Here is a 16,711-nt window from a genome sequence, read left to right on the forward strand (position 1 = left end):
ATTAAATTACCGTATTAACTGTCGTGGTTGTCCAGAGATGAGGGAAAACGCAATGAAACATCACACTGTGTCAGAAAATATACAAGTCGTTAGCATTGAATCAGCAGAAAAAAGTACGATGTCACGTAAAACACCAACGAGCCGGTGTGAGCCCCGCATTTTGCTGAGGCCTTGCTCGGGTAGAGGCCCGTGTCCCCCGCGGCCCCGCTCACTCGCCTGTCCGGGCAGCATTCTGTGTGTGCACGTTTGCAGCGTAGCCGCTGCGTTCGACCCGGGGCTCAGGTGCATGGAGAGGCCAAGGAACATCAACAGGAGACAGAAGGGGTATGTAGTGGGTTCGTTTATAAGGAAAAAAGTTCGAAGGGACACAGTGAGCATAGAAACGTGCTTGTCCGAAACCACGGAGATCTATGTGCGCCCCTCTCCGCTTCCCATGTGAAAAGGTAGAATTCACCTTACCTTTTGTAGGGCTTAATTGTCCCACACTGTGCGATTTAATAGTTTTAAGCTATTGGATAACCCTGTGAGATCTAAGAAAGACAGGGGACCCACGTTGCCAGGCCAGAGTGTGAAGCCTGGTAGCAGTGGCAGCTTTGTTAGTGCTACTGGCCGACGGGCAGCCGGGCTGGGGGTTCACTGGGCTGGGGGTTCGCTGGTCCGTCTCCCTGGGATGACGAGCATGAAAGAAAGTAAGTCATATTTCAGGACAGGGACTCAAACCAGACGGACGTGCTGCTCATGGTTTCCATAAGCACAGGGACGAGCGGCCGAGGCCAGCGCTGCTGAGGGCGGGGAGCCTGGCCCCAGGGTGGGTGGCACGGGTGGCCACCAGCTGGGTGTTTTTATGGAAGGCGAAATGTAGTCACACCTTTGACGTCACCGAGGGGTTGGGCTGCCAGCATCTGGTTGACCATGTGAGAAGCTCTGGTCTCAGTCTTTCTGTGACCAGTGGGAGCCGCCATGGGCTCGATGCCGGCAGACGCTGGCCGCCAGCGAGACGCCTTCTCCCGGGACCCTCCAGTCCGCCCCCCTCCCTGGCCTGGCCCAGACACACTCCACTCAGCGCGTCATCCCCGTCCCCGTCCCAGAGCCCTTCCCAGTACCCGGAGAGGAGCGAGTCTTAAAGGTGGCACAGTGGCTCGGAGAACCGCGTATGGTGGCACCTTCCCAGCCACCCTCCCCGCAGCACGGCTCCCTGGGACTTCTCACGCCACTTTCTCAACGCAGGCCCCTCCTTGGACACCTTAAGCGTCTGTGACTGCCACCTACTCCAGGAAGCCTTTGCCCACCCCTGCCCTCCTGGGAGGCACCCCCAGCCTTGTGGTCGGACCCCCTTGGCAGTGACATCCATGTCGCTCTCTGCATTGTCTCCTTCCTGGTCTGATTCTCCAGTAGATACACGAACCCTGCAGATGGCAGGAGTGCACAAGGGCGCAGACACCCCGAGGGCCCTGGGTATGGCAGAGGGGACAGTCAGAGATCCTTAGAGAGAGTGGAAGTTCAGAGTATGTTTGCTTTTGCCGGCTCGGGCGGGGTGGTTTCTTAATATCTTATATTTTGAAGAACCTGCTTATCTTAATTAAGACAGGCCAGGTGTTAGCTCGATGCCCACATCCCCGTCGTCAGTAGCGACCAGGCGAGCCGGTGGCCGTTGCAGCTGGAGGGTCTGCGGCACTGCCACACTGCCACCAGGCTCTGCCACCCGAGCAGCGCCCGCACCCTCTCGTTGCAACAGCGTTTGGTCTCCAGGTCCCCTGGAGCTGAGTGATGGGGAGTGATTTTAGCCCCACAGTGTGCAGCGCACGAGACAGAGATTGATGTTCTGGAAGCGGAGCTTCCGATCAGGGTCATTCACAGCTGGCCACCGTGCCGTTCGCTTCAGCTCCTGGACTCTTTGTTGTAGGAAGTGCCACGCCTGCATTTAAGATTTGTTTTTATAGAAACATTGCCGTGGCCAAGTGTGGACTGCTCTTTCAGACTGAAATCATGTTTGCTGCATTTTGCAGAGAAGGCCTGATTTGGATCGTCATTCTGCTTCGAAACTGTACCATTTATACAAATGAAAAATCTACTTTAAAATAGCGCATTTTCCCTTGCTGCGTGTGGAGCTTCTGTTACATAATTTGCTCGAGCCTCATCTGCGCGTGTGCATGTGTATGCCTCTGTGCATGCGTGTGCCCTCCTGGCCCTGCGTCTGCGGGTGACTCCACGCCCCCGGGGGCAGTCGGGGCCTTGCTGCTGGCATGGCGGCCCCCGTTCAGACCCCACAGTTCTGTTCTGCAGGCCACCGCGAACCTCGCCATTGCCCAGGTGCAGCACCAGTCCTGAGAAGGAGGCAGCTCGGTGTCCTCTTTGGGCCTTGGGGGCATGAGGCTTTTGAAGTGACTAGTGACTTGCCTTGGGCCGTCGTGCCGTGCAGTTCACGGCTCACTCCTAGGTTCACCAGGTTACAAAATGGCGTCTCTCAGAATTGTCACCAGTGATTTAAGGTTTCATTAACTTCCCCGTCATACTCACCAGTAACCACATTAGCTTAGCTTGTAATTTAGGGAGAGAACTGGCGAAGTCACAGGTGTTACTTAGCACTACCTCATGGGCTTGGATGTTCGTTCGTGGCCGTGGGATTGTCCCCAGAAAATAGGCTTCGTGACCTAAGTAAATATGCCTCTAGCCCTATGTATTTAAAAATAAAAGTAACACCAGCATGGAAGGTGTTCTTTAGAGGAATCAGTTTAAATGTTAGCTGATATCGAGCTTTCTTGGAAAGAAGACAACAACTAACACTACTTTTACTCAAAAAAAGTAACCCGATTTACCATGTTTGTTCCTCCTTGGTCACGAACAGCCGGCAAAGGTGCTGAAACCCAGGTGTTTAAAAATAGGCTCACAGAAGCAGAAGTGAGCCCGGCGGGGCCTGGGGCAGCCCCGGCCGCCCACGGCTCCGGAGGCCGCCCAGGCACTGCACTCCACAGCCTCCCTGGGGCCTGCACTGCCGGCCCAGGGAGCTTTATTTCAAAAATGCAAATTTTCTTTAGAGGTAAACCCTTTAGGTCCTGGCTTCATCTAACCAGTGGGCACACCAGTCCTTTAAAATGGAGGCCATCATAGCTGGAGCATGAGTCTCGTCTCCCAGTTCCTGTTGTAAATGTGAATGACCTCTGTTTCTGGAAGGAAAGTGTTCTGAATTATTTAAATTAAAGTAGCATCAAGTCCAGCCCCACCTTCGACAGCCACATGTATGCTGGCAGTGTCCTGTGCCCCAGCAGGCATGGGACGCCGAGCGTGGGGGCGGGGCAGGTGGAGGAAGCAGCCCCACCATGGGCATCGGCCCCCTCGGCCTCACTGAGGGCCTGCAGACCCACTGCAGAGCACTTGCCTGCTGCCGGCCGTGTGCAGATGCTCAGGCCTCGAGCAGGTGGCAGGGTGGTGGCAGTTCTCTCCTGGAATGTAGACGGGGTGTCGGGGTGCCCTCTGCAGCCAAGGACAGGGCACGCCTGCTGGGACTCGTGTGGTTTTGGCCCCTGCCTATGGCATAGACCTTCAGGAACGGAGCCTCCGGCAGCACTAGTAGGCGTGACCTTGAGACCTTGGGACAGTGACGTGGGGCTGCCTGCCCTGCGGTTGGCTGGGTGAGGCCTTTCTGTGTCTCTGTCCACTCCCCTAGGAAGTAGGGACCTCAGTACCTGTGTCCCCGAGACACACGAAGGGGTCAGACGAGGTTTCCGTGTGAGAGCAGACACCAGGCTCGCCAGAGCTGACTGCCACGTCCCTGAGGGCAGGCGTTTGGCGCTAGTGCCACAGTGCCTTCGGGGAGTTCTAACCGTGTTGCTTTTTGACGCCTTTGGCTTGGAAGCGAGTGATAGACAGCCAGGCCGAGAAGCTGAGGGAGCTCGACCAGGAGATGCGCCCGTTCCGGCAGAGCTGGGAGGAGGCCGGCGGCGTGAGGAGCAGCGTGGAGTCCCTGCAGAGCCGCGTGGCCGAGCTGGAGAGCGTGGACAAAGGCGCGGGGCAGGCGGTCCGGAACACAGGTGAGGGTGACGGGCCTGGGAGGGACCTGGGACACGTGACATGCGTCTCACACTGCTCCCAGCACCCCAGGTCAGGGCCGTGGCTTGCGTCTGTGAGGCACGGGCTGCCCAGTGATGGGTGACACGTGCGCAGAGGTGATCTTCCCCTGAGATGCCTTTGGCAGAGAGAAACGGTTCCCACTTAGACTTGTCCCCTCCACGTGAGGCCGGCGTGGTAGGGTGTGGGTGCGGGGTGGCACCAGTGGAGGGCAGGGCCAGTGCTCGCAGCCATGCTCCTGAAGGCCCAGGGAGCAGACAGTGACAGGCAGGGAGGCAGAGCACCCAGCCTGCTCAGCCCCTGTGTGCGCGATATCTAGAAGCATCTGGGGCCCGCGACTGGGTCCTGAATAAATACGTTGAATATGTGCCTGAAAAGGGGTAACAGAGACAGGAGCAAGGGTTATTGTGATGAACGTGGCTTGGCTGAGGACGTGGAGTGGGGACAGGAGCGCTTAAACTCAGGGCACAGGTGACTCTGGCCTCGAGGCTGGAGAGTAAGAGGGCGGCCATCCTTGCTGTCGGGGTCTCAGGGGCGGGACACGGGGCGGCTCCCTGTTGCAGACCCTGCAGGGTGGTGCCCGGGTCCCAGGAGATCGACCTGTGGCTGTGCGTGCTGGGGCCACCCGGTGCAGGGGTCTGAGGCCTGTGTCGGGACGTCTGCATGGCATCTGTCCTTCTCCAGCCGATAGCCACAGTGTCTTCCTGGTGTTTTAGTTCAAGTGCTGGTGAGCGTTGGCCTCTGACCCCCACTGACCCCTTCGCCCCTCTCTCCTCGCCCGTGCCAGGCCTGCTGGAGTCTCAGCTGAGCCGGCACGACCAGATGCTGAGCGTGCACGACATCCGCCTGGCGGACATGGACCTGCGCTTCCAGGTTCTGGAGACCGCCAGCTACGACGGGGTGCTCATCTGGAAGATCCGGGACTACCGGCGGCGCAAGCAGGAGGCCGTCATGGGGAAGACGCTGTCCCTGTACAGCCAGCCTTTCTACACCGGCTACTTCGGCTACAAGATGTGCGCCCGGGTCTACCTGAACGGGGACGGCATGGGGAAGGGGACGCACCTGTCGCTGTTTTTTGTCATTATGCGTGGGGAGTACGATGCTCTGCTTCCTTGGCCCTTCAAGCAGAAAGTGACACTCATGCTGATGGATCAGGGGTCCTCTCGGCGTCACTTGGGAGACGCGTTCAAGCCGGACCCCAACAGCAGCAGCTTCAAGAAACCCACCGGGGAGATGAATATCGCCTCCGGCTGCCCAGTCTTCGTGGCCCAAACTGTGCTAGAAAACGGGACATATATTAAAGATGATACCATTTTTATTAAGGTCATAGTGGACACTTCGGATCTGCCTGACCCCTGACGAGTCGCTGGGGAGGTGGACGGAGCAGAAGGTAACTCCTCTGGGGGTCTGAACCGCTGTCTCCACCGAGGTCCTCGCGCTCAGCAGGGACCTTGTGGAGCGGAGGAAGTGGCAGGAGGCGGCCGCGGGCCGGCGGGAGGCGACGCATGAGGACGTTCTCTCAGACCAGCAAGGCCTCCCCGAGGGGCTGCTTGCCCTCCAGCGGGACGGACACTGCTGCCGGAGAAGGTTTTCATTTTCGTTCTTAAAGATCTAGTTAATTAAGGTGAAAAACACATATACTAAACAAAAGAACCACAGTTTTTCTTCCTTAAACTTGAACACCAAAAAGAACACAGACACACACACACACACGCACACACACGCACACACACACCTGGGGATAGCTGGACATGTCAGCATGTTTAGTGAAAGAAGAATTTATGAAATAATAATGCAATTCTGATATATTCATTCTAAAATTCAAGAGTGCAATCTTGTTTCAAATACAGTATATTGTCTATTTTTAAGGCCTCATCTGGTCTCTGTTTTAATAATTTGTTTGTCAGAAGACCCTGAAGTACACCTAGGTCTTTTTTGAAAGTCTCTAAATTCAGAATCATTTTTTAATTTAAAGTTCTAAGATAATTGTTACTGCAAACATTTTATTTTAAAACGTTGATAGACTTATATTTCTTGGAAGAAAATGTAAAATATCAAACACTGGTTATCACTTGTGATAGGAAAGAGAATATTCAACCTGTTGTTATTTCTCGTTAGAAATGTAAACCTTCGATATCTGTCGTAGTAATGACACTACTTCAAAATTATTATGAAAGGAAAATTGCTCATGGATGCTGTGCATCATTTTCAGATTTATAATTGTTTTCACCCTAAAATAGGGCATTAGTTGAACTTTGGAGTTCTAAACAAAATCCTGTAGGTTTTAAAATTCTTCCCCATGTGTTCAGACAAGCTGTCGATTGCTGACCACACCGACCTTCAGTGTCCAGTGTCCGGGGATGGGCGGGTGACTTGTGCTGAAGGAGGCCACAGCAGACGCGTCTTCATTCTGTCATATTGCTGCATTCTGTTAACGATCTCCGAAAGCGACATCTTTGCCTAGAGACGGGGCATGCTGTACATGTGCCTTAGATGTGACATGCTGCTTCTCGACCCGAGCTTTGTGTTCACTGTAATCCTAGCAAGCGGCAGTGTGAGCAGACTTCTCCCTCGACCGCCAGACCTGTCTCTGGGCCTCACGGCCCGCACTATGGGGTTCAGGCTCCACCGCGGCCTCCGGGGCCCCAAAGTGGGCCGCCGGGCCCCGCCCCCGAGGCCGCAGTGGAGCAGAAGCCGTGCTTCTGTGTGTCCCCACCCGGGCCCGGGGAGCCCACCCCACGCGAGGCAGAATCCCCTGAGCATTCCAGAGACCGCCGCTCTGGGCCCGCCAGGCTGGCCGCCAGGCCTCAGCACCGCCCCTCCCTCGGGAAGGCTGGTCCCGGCCCGTCCGCCAGCCCGGCCTGCCCGCGGCCTCTTCTCAACTCACTGTTTACTTTCTCTCCATGGTCCAACTGTGATTAGAAGCCGGAGCCCTGCCTCCTGTGCCCCTCTGCTATGCACCACGCTTCCTGGGTGCTCTAACCACTGACGGGTGCTACACGTGATGGGTGCTTCCTGGGCACAAGCAGTGTGCGACCCACCGCATCTGTGCCACTCATCCAAAAGACGCGCCCACACTCGGCCAGCTGGGCCGCGCACCTCAGACTGCCTGCCTCTGGCTCCACGTCGTGCGGGGACGGCTGGGTTGGTGCCCGGTGGCCCACCGTGTCTCTGGTGCTGCCACCCGCCCTGGGTGTGCCTTCGCCCCAGTGCCTGCTGGAAGTGCCCTCCTCTCGCACACCGTCCCCGTGCTTCCGTAAGTGACCTCTTGGGTTCCAGGCACCTGCCACATCCTTTGGCAGTGAAGATGCTCACTTCGTCTCCTCTCCTTTCTCCACGCCCAGGATGGCTTTGAGGGTGGACTACTGTCACCGGTTCTGCCCATTCAGGAATCATGTGTCCCCACTCATAGAGGAAGGACTTCCTGCAGGTGCCGTGGAACCACTGTTCCCTCAAAGGTGTCCCCAACCTCCCCCAGGCTTCACCCTGGTTCCACCCTGCAGACCTGGAGGAGGGAGGACACCAGGCAGTCCCTGCCTGGCCTCAGGTGGCTTCCTGAGGTCAGCGGTTGCCAACAGGGACATCCCTGTGATTCCTTCCCCCTTTGCTAAAAGTATGGACAATATTAACAAATTTAGGATGAGCAACATCTTGGTCTGGGGAACAAAAAGGAAGAAAAACAATTCTTTCCCCTCCCTCCGTGGGGAAGCCCCGTTGGGGTGGGCCGCCCGGAAGCAGCGCCCTGGTGTGGGGACTTGTGCAGGCTCGCTCCTCTCCCGAGAAGCCCACAGGACATGGCTTCAGGAGCTGGCACTGTGCCCCGGATGCAGGTGTGACGCGGGAGCACCATCCTGGGGCCTGGCCGTGGTTGGTGGCACTCAGAGGTGGCAGGCTCTGTGGCCACTGTCGTGTGCACACCGTCCTTGTCCTGCCCATGCCCAGGGCCCGCAGGGCAGCAGCCTCCTGGAGGCCTGGGTGGGGCCTGGACGGGACGCCCTCTCCCGGCTCCTTCCTGCGCCTCGCGGCCAAGGCCCGACCCCCGCCCTGGGCGCTCGCACCCCGCACCCCGCTCTGCTTCATGGGGCCCTGGCAACAGCGAAGGGTGTCGGACGCAGTGTGGTTGTGTGCACTGTTCGCATTTACTAAAAGTGACAAAACCATCCCGTACTTTAAAGAAACCGGCCCTCAGTCTCACGCACGAGCTCAGCAGGTTGGCTTCCCGGGCAGCCGTGGGCCAGGCGGGGCCTGGACGTGTCCCCCGCAGCCGCTGGCCTGGGCCTTTCTTATAAGCGGGGCTTTTCTGTTCCCTGGGTTCGCGGGTGACAGCAGACAGGAATGTGGCTGGGTTCTCAGACCCGTCACAGGAGGGTGGTGCTGGACCCCAAGAGTGAGTCTTAGTGTGTGTTCATGGTGCAGGTGGACAGAGGAGGGGGCTTCATGATGGCCGCTGTCACAGCCCCAGTTCCCAGCCTGCTCCCAGTGCCCACTGCCCCTTAACGCTGATACAGCTGGTTGAGCGAGAAGCCCTTGGCCAAGCGGCTCCTGCCCCCGCCACAGGCCTTCCTTGCCATGCGACCCCAGAGGGCTGAGGCCCACAAAGCCTGCCCTCCCTCCAGATGCCCGCCGGTTCCAACGGTCTCGGGCAGGACTGACCCCCGAGGTGTCCCCTGGGCCACCTTGGTGAGGAAAGGGGACAGCCAGCCTGTCTCCTCCAGGGTCCTCAGCCACCCAAGTTCAGGGCCACATGTCCCGGTTGACACCTGCACTCACCAGTAGCACCCCCTCACTCGGCAGGGTCGCGGTGGTGGTCCCCCGTGGCGGGCGTGGCGCCTTGCAGCTGGTGGGTGACATCCGGCAGAGGAAAGTGTAGTCGGCCCCTCGGGATGGCCAGGTCCCGAGGTGGGTCATTTCCTTGTCAGCCCAAAGGGGGCAGGCAGAGCTGCAGGGCCCTGGGGGTGCGGTCTCCAACAGCCCTCGGCAGCAAGGAGCGACGCCAGCCCTGTGTTCTGGGCCCGTCACAGACATGTCCGGACCCAGTGTCCCCGCTGTCTCTGGGGTGGGCAGGAGCTCAGACCCCTCGTGGGGCCTCCGGCCCGAACCTCAGCCTCCAAGGCGTGTCCCTCTGTGCTGGAAAGGGCCTCAGGGCCGGCCTCACCGCCCTTGGGCTATGGGGGCTGCCGGGCGGGGCTCCAGGGGCGCCTTCACCTTCACACTGGTGAGCGTTGTTGACGAGGGAGGTTCCGCCACCCGCATCGACTTCTCAGCCCACGACCACACTTCTCTTCCGGTTGCCAGTCCCGGTACTTGTGTCCACTAGGGTCCAGGTCAGGTGAGGCCAGTGTGAGGGGTGACCTGGTCATCATTCCTGTCTGTCTGGGCAGTGCTGGTTGTCACCAGGGAGCCAGGGCCAGCGGGGGGAAGGGAGGCGAGACCCAGAAGCATCCCAGGGGCGTTTTCCACCGGCCCCCCGGTGCCCCGAGGCCGGCAGGCTGAGGTCCGGTTCGCAGAGGCCCGAGCAGTACGTGCATTTCATTCCTGCTGCTGCTGTGTCTAGTCTGTCTTGCGAACGCTCGCGAAGGGAAGGGGGAAGTCCGGGTCGGCTGTTCCACTCCTGCGGTTCGCGGTGGTTGGTTTTTATAACTCAGTCCCCTTAGACAAGCAAGATAACCTTCAACAGCAAACTCAGTGACCTAATCGGTAAACACAAAAGCGGCATTATTTCCAGGACTTCTCATCGGATGACACCTGTGGCAAAGGAAGTGTGTAAATCCATGTAGGCAATTGTGTAACACTTTTAGAATTGCATTTCTCTGGCGGCAAGCCTCTCCGTTCAGCTCTGTTACCCAAAAACAAAGACCAAAGAAAGGCCAGTTTCCCATTTGACTCTGTATTTTTAATCTGCCTGTTTTAAAAATTGCCGTCTGTGGTAACCGCTCGCTGCGAGGACCCATCTGGACAGTCCAAGTGGTTGTAACCAGTGATTCGCGTCCCGTGTTTTTCTGCTCTTCTAAGAAAAAAAAACAAAAAGACAGTTTAAGTTATTGCTCAGCAATAATCATGTTGCTAATGTGAGTTAACAACATGTCCAATTTTCTGATAGCATTATTATGTTTCATATTTTTGTTTACTGTATATCGTGTGAGGTTTTATTTGGTATTTATTTGTGTTTTGAGGTCTTGCGATGTTTTTGTGTTTCTGATGCTCATAACTAAAGTTTGTAAGGGTGTAGAATGTAAAACTTTGAAATGCTGAACTGTCTTACTAGAGGAAAATAAACCTGACTAAGGAGGCTCAGTCTCTTCGTCAGTCTCGCAGATGTCGGGGGCAGCCACCTGGCCGTGGGCAGGAGATCCCACCTGCCAGGGCCTCCCAGGCCGTCCTCTTGGACGTGACCTGGGCTGGGACAGTGACCTGGGCAGTCACACAGAAGGGCCCACACTTAGTGTAATGCTCTGCTGTCACTATTTTGAAATTCTGAATTTTTAAAAGGGCCCATGTGCTTATTTTGCCCTGGACCCCACAGGTCATGTAGCTAGTGCCGCCTCGAACCCTGGGCCAGTGAAGCAGCTGCCACACTCTCAAGCCTGTGGCGTGGTCCAGAGCGAGCGAGGTGGCCCTCCGCCTCCCGGAGGCCGACGTGGGGTCCCAACCCAGTTCCATCGCATCAGCTGTGGGACTTGGGCTCCGTGAGCCTCGGTTTTCTCCTCTGTGAGGTGGAAAGATGACACCTTCCTCCTTTCTGAAACCAGGAGGTTATTAAAAAGCCCCCCCAGTGCTGACATCGCAGGAGGGTTGTGGGGGCTCCTGGGAATGTCGTCTAAGCTGCAGCGCGCAGTGCACGGTAGGAGGGTCCCAGGGTCCCAGGCCATCACGGCCCTCCGGCCAGCATGGCCGGCTCCCACTTCTCCGGGTGGTAGCGTGGGTCTGGCCCGGTAGAGGGCGCAAGCCCTGCATCTCCCTAGAGCCTCCCGGACGCAATCTCCCATCTGGTGTGAAGACCCAGGGAACTGCCCAGCCCTCTGCCAAATGTCACCCTCGAAGCCCCGGTAGACGCCTGGAGCGCCATGCTCATCCCCCCGGCTTGGGGCCAGGGCCTCCAGTGTGCTCAGGGGCAGCGGGAAGGGGCGGGCCCAGGAGCCAGGCCCAGCGGCTGATCCCACCCAGAGCCCAAGCCTGGCGGGATGTCCTGCAGGGCCGTCTCGGTTCACCACTGTCTAGTGGCCACCTGCTCCTGCATCCCTAGGCTGGTGGGCCCACCGGTGAGTCCTCCCACACCTGCAGCCCTGCAGGGGAGCCCACCAGGGAAGGGGACCCAGCCCGTCGGCCCCTGCGTCTGGGGGTCGAGTCCACACAGGCCTGGGCTGCCACCTCTGCCTGACCACAGCTGGGGCGCTGGGCGGACACCCCGCGTCGCGCGGAGCCCCGCCCGCCCTGTGCGCAGGGCCATGCGACGCGGGGTTTCCGGGTCCCCTGGAGGGGCCGCTCGCCGGGAGCACGAGGCCGGGTCCTTCTCATCACCCTTCCGGAGTGGTCAGTGCGAGTCCCACGGGACAAGAGGAGGAGCGCAGCCCCTGCACGCCTGGGCCGAGGGCGCCCGTGGGGACCGGGCAGAGCCGGCTGCGGCCGGAGCTTCCGTTCAGCAGCAGAGAGCAGGCGCCAGGGCACCCGGGTCCTACCGGGGTCCTGCCGGGGTCCTGCCGGGGTCCTGCTGGGGTCCTGCTGGGGTCCTGCTGGGGTCCTGCCCCACCCCGGGACAGCCCTCCGTCCGGTCCGTGGGGTCGGTTCGGGGACCGCGGCTCTGCCAGCGAGTTGGGGCCCGGTTCAGGGCCAGGCAGCTTCCTGTGACCCTTGCTGCCTCCCTGGGCCCGGCGACGGGTGGGGCCGCTGGGTTCTGACCCCGGCGGGGAAGAGACTCCGGGGTGGCCGGGGAGCGGGTCGCCGCAGGCCCACGCCGCAGGCCCACGCCGCAGGCCCACGCGAAGCGGCGACGCCGCACAGCCCAGGACCAGCCGGGGACGCGGCCCGCGCTGGTGCAGGCGCCGCATCCCGAGGGTCCGCGCCCGCGGCGCCCGGATCGCCGTGGCTCCGACCTCCCGTGCCTGCCGGGCAGAACCGGAACCGGAACCGGAACCCCAGCCGGGCGAAGGCCAGAGACGGCATCTCCGCTTGCGAAGCGCCGTGCTTTTCCAGCTTTCTGAAAATGGACAGTAGCCTGGTGTAAATCCCGCATCCAGGACCGGGAGAACCAGAGGGCCCGCGGGCGAAGTGCCATCACGCGGCGCCTTGACCCTGCGGCGAAGGCCACGCCCCTCCAGTGCTGGCGCCTGGGAGGCATTCCCCATGCGCCCGGGTCCCACAAGAAGTTAGACATCGAGGGGGAGTTTAAGTGACAGAACCTGCAGGTCCCAGCCTTGATCCGAGTGGCCCCCGGATGCCAGCGTCCGCCCCGGTGGAGGGCAGAGCACAGAGGTCCAGGTAGCTATTCCCTTGCCCCCCAGGCCCCAGGGCGGGAGGCTGGTGGCCCTCAGGGGGCATAGGCCTGGATCCCAGGACCTGCAGAAGGCTGGCCCCTGGACGAGGGTGGGTTGTAGGGTGCCAAAGGCAGACCCCACCCCCGGCACTGCTCTGAGTGTCTCCTTGTCTGTACCACGGGGACCATACTGGCATCCATTCCAAGTGGCTGTGGGCGGCATGAGGCCCATGTGACAGGGGGCCGTGTACTCAGCCAGCAGTGGCCACAGCCTGTCAGGAAATGCCCCATGGTGACCTTAGCCTGCTGGGCGGGAGGCTGGACCTGCCCTTGGGCCAATAAGCTGAGGCCTCGACCACCATGACAGGCACCCTGGGGTGAAGAACAACCACATATGGCTGATGGCGCTGGGCTCCTCAGCCTGCCACGTCTCTCTCTCCCCCTGTGGACTTTGGGGCTTTGTGGCCCAAGTCTTGTCCATTCACATGTCCTGGCCCAGCCAGTCCCAGGGAGGGACAGTGAGGGTGTTGGAACCCTGAGCCAGCGGCCCTGACCTCTGGCAGTGGCTCCTCTTGACCCAGACACATGCACACTGCCCCCACAGCCCTCCCCTCAAAACAGGTGGGGGGAATGGGGGAGGTGACAGATTAGACCTCCTGCGTGGAAGGATAGGAGGCCCCTGGTGAGACCCCTCCCCACCTTGGGATGGAAGATTGGTGACGCTGTGGGCAGCTCCCCGGTCAGTGCCCCCAAGGCCCTGGCTCCATCCTCCTCCTCCCACCTGCTGCAGATGCATGGTGCCCCGGGCTGAGGGTCTCCTGTGCCCCCCCTTCTCTCACAGGCCTCTCGCCACCCTGGGGCCCTGTGATGCAGGCACTGCCACCCCGGCTTTGCAGGCGAAGGATGAAACGGGGTGAGTAAACTGTGTGGCCTCACACAGCATTCAGACCCAGGATAGCCTGCGACCCGGCCGGGCCCCACCACCTGTCCCCCCATGGGCTGACAGGCGGCCAGCTCAGCCCCATCCAGTTCACACCGTTCCGGGCTCCCTCGCAGGCATGGAGCCCAAGCCCAGCAGCGCGGCCTCATGTCCATCCCTCATAATGCTCCACTCTCTCCCCGCCCAGACTATCCCACCTCCAGCCTCTCCGCCCCGGCCTCGGCCTCTGCTGTTTCTTCCTGTGGATTTCCCAGATTTCGGCTCTGATGTCACCCGTCTGAGAGGCCCGCAGCGGCCCCCGGCCTGTCCGGCTCCCTCACACGCTCCCAGCACACCCTGGCCGCCCCCACTTGGTGCTTCTCCTGAGCCCTGGGCAGAACCGCGGTGCCTCGCGCTGTCCGCCATCCCCGCGCAGCCCCACCGCAGGCCCGTCCGAGTGCGCAGGGAATGGAAGGCCCAAGGAGCCATCTGGAGGTCGACACAGAAGCCACAGGTCCGAGGGTGGGGCTACTCCAGGGGTCAGAGTCCCTGAGCCCCTGCTGGCAGGGGTCTGTGCAGGCCACAGGACCTGGGGATTGTCACCTGTCCCTTCCTCCCACAAGTGTTTCTGGAGTATCCCTGTGCTCCAGGCAGTACACACGGATGCCTGCAGGGGGAGGGGCCGAGACGACCTATCTGGGTCCCGCGTCCAGGAATAGATCCACGGAGGCTGGAGCCTCAGTCCCTCCAGGGGGACACTAAGGCCCAGAGAGGTCCAGGGCCCTACCCAAGGTCACACAGCAAGTCAGGGACAAAGGTGGAGAGAAGGAGCTAGGGAAGTGACCTTGGGGGTGCATCTGTCCCCACAGAGTTAAGAAGAATGGGGTGGTCTGCCTGCCCCCAGCCCCGGGGCGACCGGGCTCTGGTGCCCTCACACCAGGGAGGGCTGTGACAGCCAGTCAGAGCACAGCAAGCCCGGGCCATTGGATTGGTGCAGAGGGGGAGACAGGAAGCAACATGAGACCTCACCGAGCCCCGCACAATGGCCTAGCCAGGGCCGTGGGTGTCCAGCTGTCCCAGGCCACCTTCCCTGTCACGCGGAGAAGGCTGAGCACACAGAGAAACCAACACGGCAGCCCAGCAAGGACAGCCCAACCCAGACAGAGCCAGCCAGACAGACAGACGGACGGAGAGACGGGACAGCCAGGCCCGGGTCCCGGCTGGCCCGAAGCGGCTGCTCCACGGGACTTCCTGGCTCCTGGAGGAAACTCTCTCTGGACCTTGCGTTTCTCCTACTTGCCACTGAGGCCCTGACCGGTGCACAAGCTTGTGCTCACGTGTGTAGCTGGGTGTCCGCTGCAGGCTGCCTGTGCACACGGGTACCTGCAGCGGGGGCCAGCCACGCCTCGCCTCATGTCTTTGCTCCCAAGTTGTGCCAAGACCCTGGCCAGGGCCAACACCTGCCTTCTGCCTCGGCATGGGCTCCTGTCTAAGCCACCCTCCAAGAGCTGGACCCGCCTCCAGCCTCTGCTCATGAGTGCTACCAACGCCCAGGACCGACCGACCCTGACTCCTCCTGTTCTGTCACCTTCAGCCCAACCTCCACAGTGTGCCTGAAGCTGTGACCGCAGCCCTTGTGTCTCGGCTTTAATGCTGCCTCTTCTAGGAAGCCTGCCTTTACTGCCCAGGTGGCCTTGCTGCCCTCTCCAGATGGCACGATCTCTCTGGGAATGGCCTGCCCAGGCGGGCCAGAGCCATCGGAGTCCATTTCCCTAAGGCCCAGCCATTCCAGCCTCTGGAGCTGCCCTTGGCCCCTGCCCTTGGTGCAGTCCACTTCCTGTGTCAAGAGGAAGGGCGGTGGTCCCATCAACAGAACCACCTCTTTTCCAGTGAGAAGCAGGATAAGGGGCAGAACAGAGGTAGCCCCGAAGGGCCCCTTAGTTCCTGGTCACGGCTTCAGGGGATGGAGCCTCCTGTGATCCCAACAGGCGGTGAAGCCGAGCTCCGGGACCAGGCAGACCCACCTTCCTTTTTCAGCTGGGGCTGGGGGCCCACGCCTCTGGGCAGGGCTGAAAGCAGGTGCCCCATCCCACCGGGACAGAGTGGGGAGGGACGGGCAGGTGAGCTCACTCCCTCCTCCCCCGAGAGGCCACTTCCCTGGCCAGGAGGGCCTGTCCCATGTGTAGAAGAGGCAGCAGCCGGTCAGGGCAAAAGGCACTAATGGCGGCAGGTGTGCAGGTGAGGCAGGGACGCAGGAGAGGGCAGGGTGGCCTAGAGGGAGGAAGGCACTGGGGGTTCCCTCGGCTGAGTAGTCCCCCTTCACTCGGTCCTCCATCTGTGCACCCACCTCCATCATCTACCCTGCTGCATTTACTCGCCCACCATCGTGTCATCCTGAACCCAACGGCCCGTCCACCATCCCTCCCCTTCACCAGCCATAACCAATAAGGCATCACCTGTTGGTCTCCTGCCAGCCACAGGTCACCCATCCGTCTTCCCTCCTCCCTCCCCGGGGCTTCCTCCCACCTCAAGCCATCGATTCACAGCCCATCACTAATCAATTCACCATCCGCCCCACCACCGATAAACCCACTGTCCATCGCTCACCCGCTTACTCTCTACCGTCCCATCACCCACAGATCCATCGTCCACCCACTTGCCAGCATCCATCCCCATGGGCATCACGCAGGGCCGAGTACCCCCTCTCGGTTAAACAGAACCCTCCCTCCAACACCCTGTCGTCCCAGCCACCCATCCTATACTCATTCAGTCTGTCCAGCCATTTATCCGACCCCTGTTCTTCTGTGCATCTTCCATTCTCCTTCATCCAACTGTGTCTGCCGTCTGTCACCCGCCCTCCTCTTCTACCGTCCTCTGGTCAAACATCCGCCACCTGTGACCACACACTTACCTGCCACCGTCTACAATCCAACCAGGCCAGGAGGCAGGAGGGCCCCCCACGCTTGAAGAGTGGACGCCCAGCCCCGCCAGGTGGGCAGATTGGGTGCTGCCCCAGCCTCCCAGGGAAGAAGGGGAGCCTTCTTCACCTCCCTCCCCCAAACACACCCAGTCATGGGCCAGGTGGGTCCTGACAAACCCTGCTTCCTGGGCTCTCAAGGCCCTGGGTCCTGGAGGGCTGAGTGTGGACGGGCAGCGAGGCCCAGCACGTGCCTCCAAGGGGCCTGAAGACTGCCCAGGCGGGTCTGGAGGTAAATGTGTAACTGTCAGGGCGGTTCCCACCCCACCCCGCCCGGTCA

The 16,711-nt window shown here is 60.3% G+C and overlaps 1 protein-coding gene across 8 annotated transcripts in view; it reads left to right on the forward strand.

Moving 5' to 3' along the window:
• The window catches only part of TRAF3 (TNF receptor associated factor 3), an 86,658-nt gene extending 76,304 nt beyond the window's left edge, over nucleotides 1-10,354 (forward strand). For all 8 annotated transcript variants that reach the window (XM_039884287.1, XM_039884286.1, XM_039884284.1 and 5 more), the window contains 2 exons: nucleotides 3,854-4,028; nucleotides 4,853-10,354. In XM_039884287.1, coding sequence (XP_039740221.1) covers nucleotides 3,854-4,028; nucleotides 4,853-5,424 — 747 coding nt within the window. In that variant the 3' untranslated portion in view covers nucleotides 5,425-10,354. The remainder of the gene's footprint in view (nucleotides 1-3,853; nucleotides 4,029-4,852) is intronic.
• Nucleotides 10,355-16,711: the final 6,357 nt, after the last annotated feature.

The sequence above is a fragment of the Pteropus medius genome, unplaced genomic scaffold, assembly GCF_902729225.1.
Source record: "Pteropus medius unplaced genomic scaffold, Ma_sr-lr_union100, whole genome shotgun sequence".
In the NCBI taxonomy this organism is placed as follows: domain Eukaryota; kingdom Metazoa; phylum Chordata; class Mammalia; order Chiroptera; family Pteropodidae; genus Pteropus; species Pteropus medius.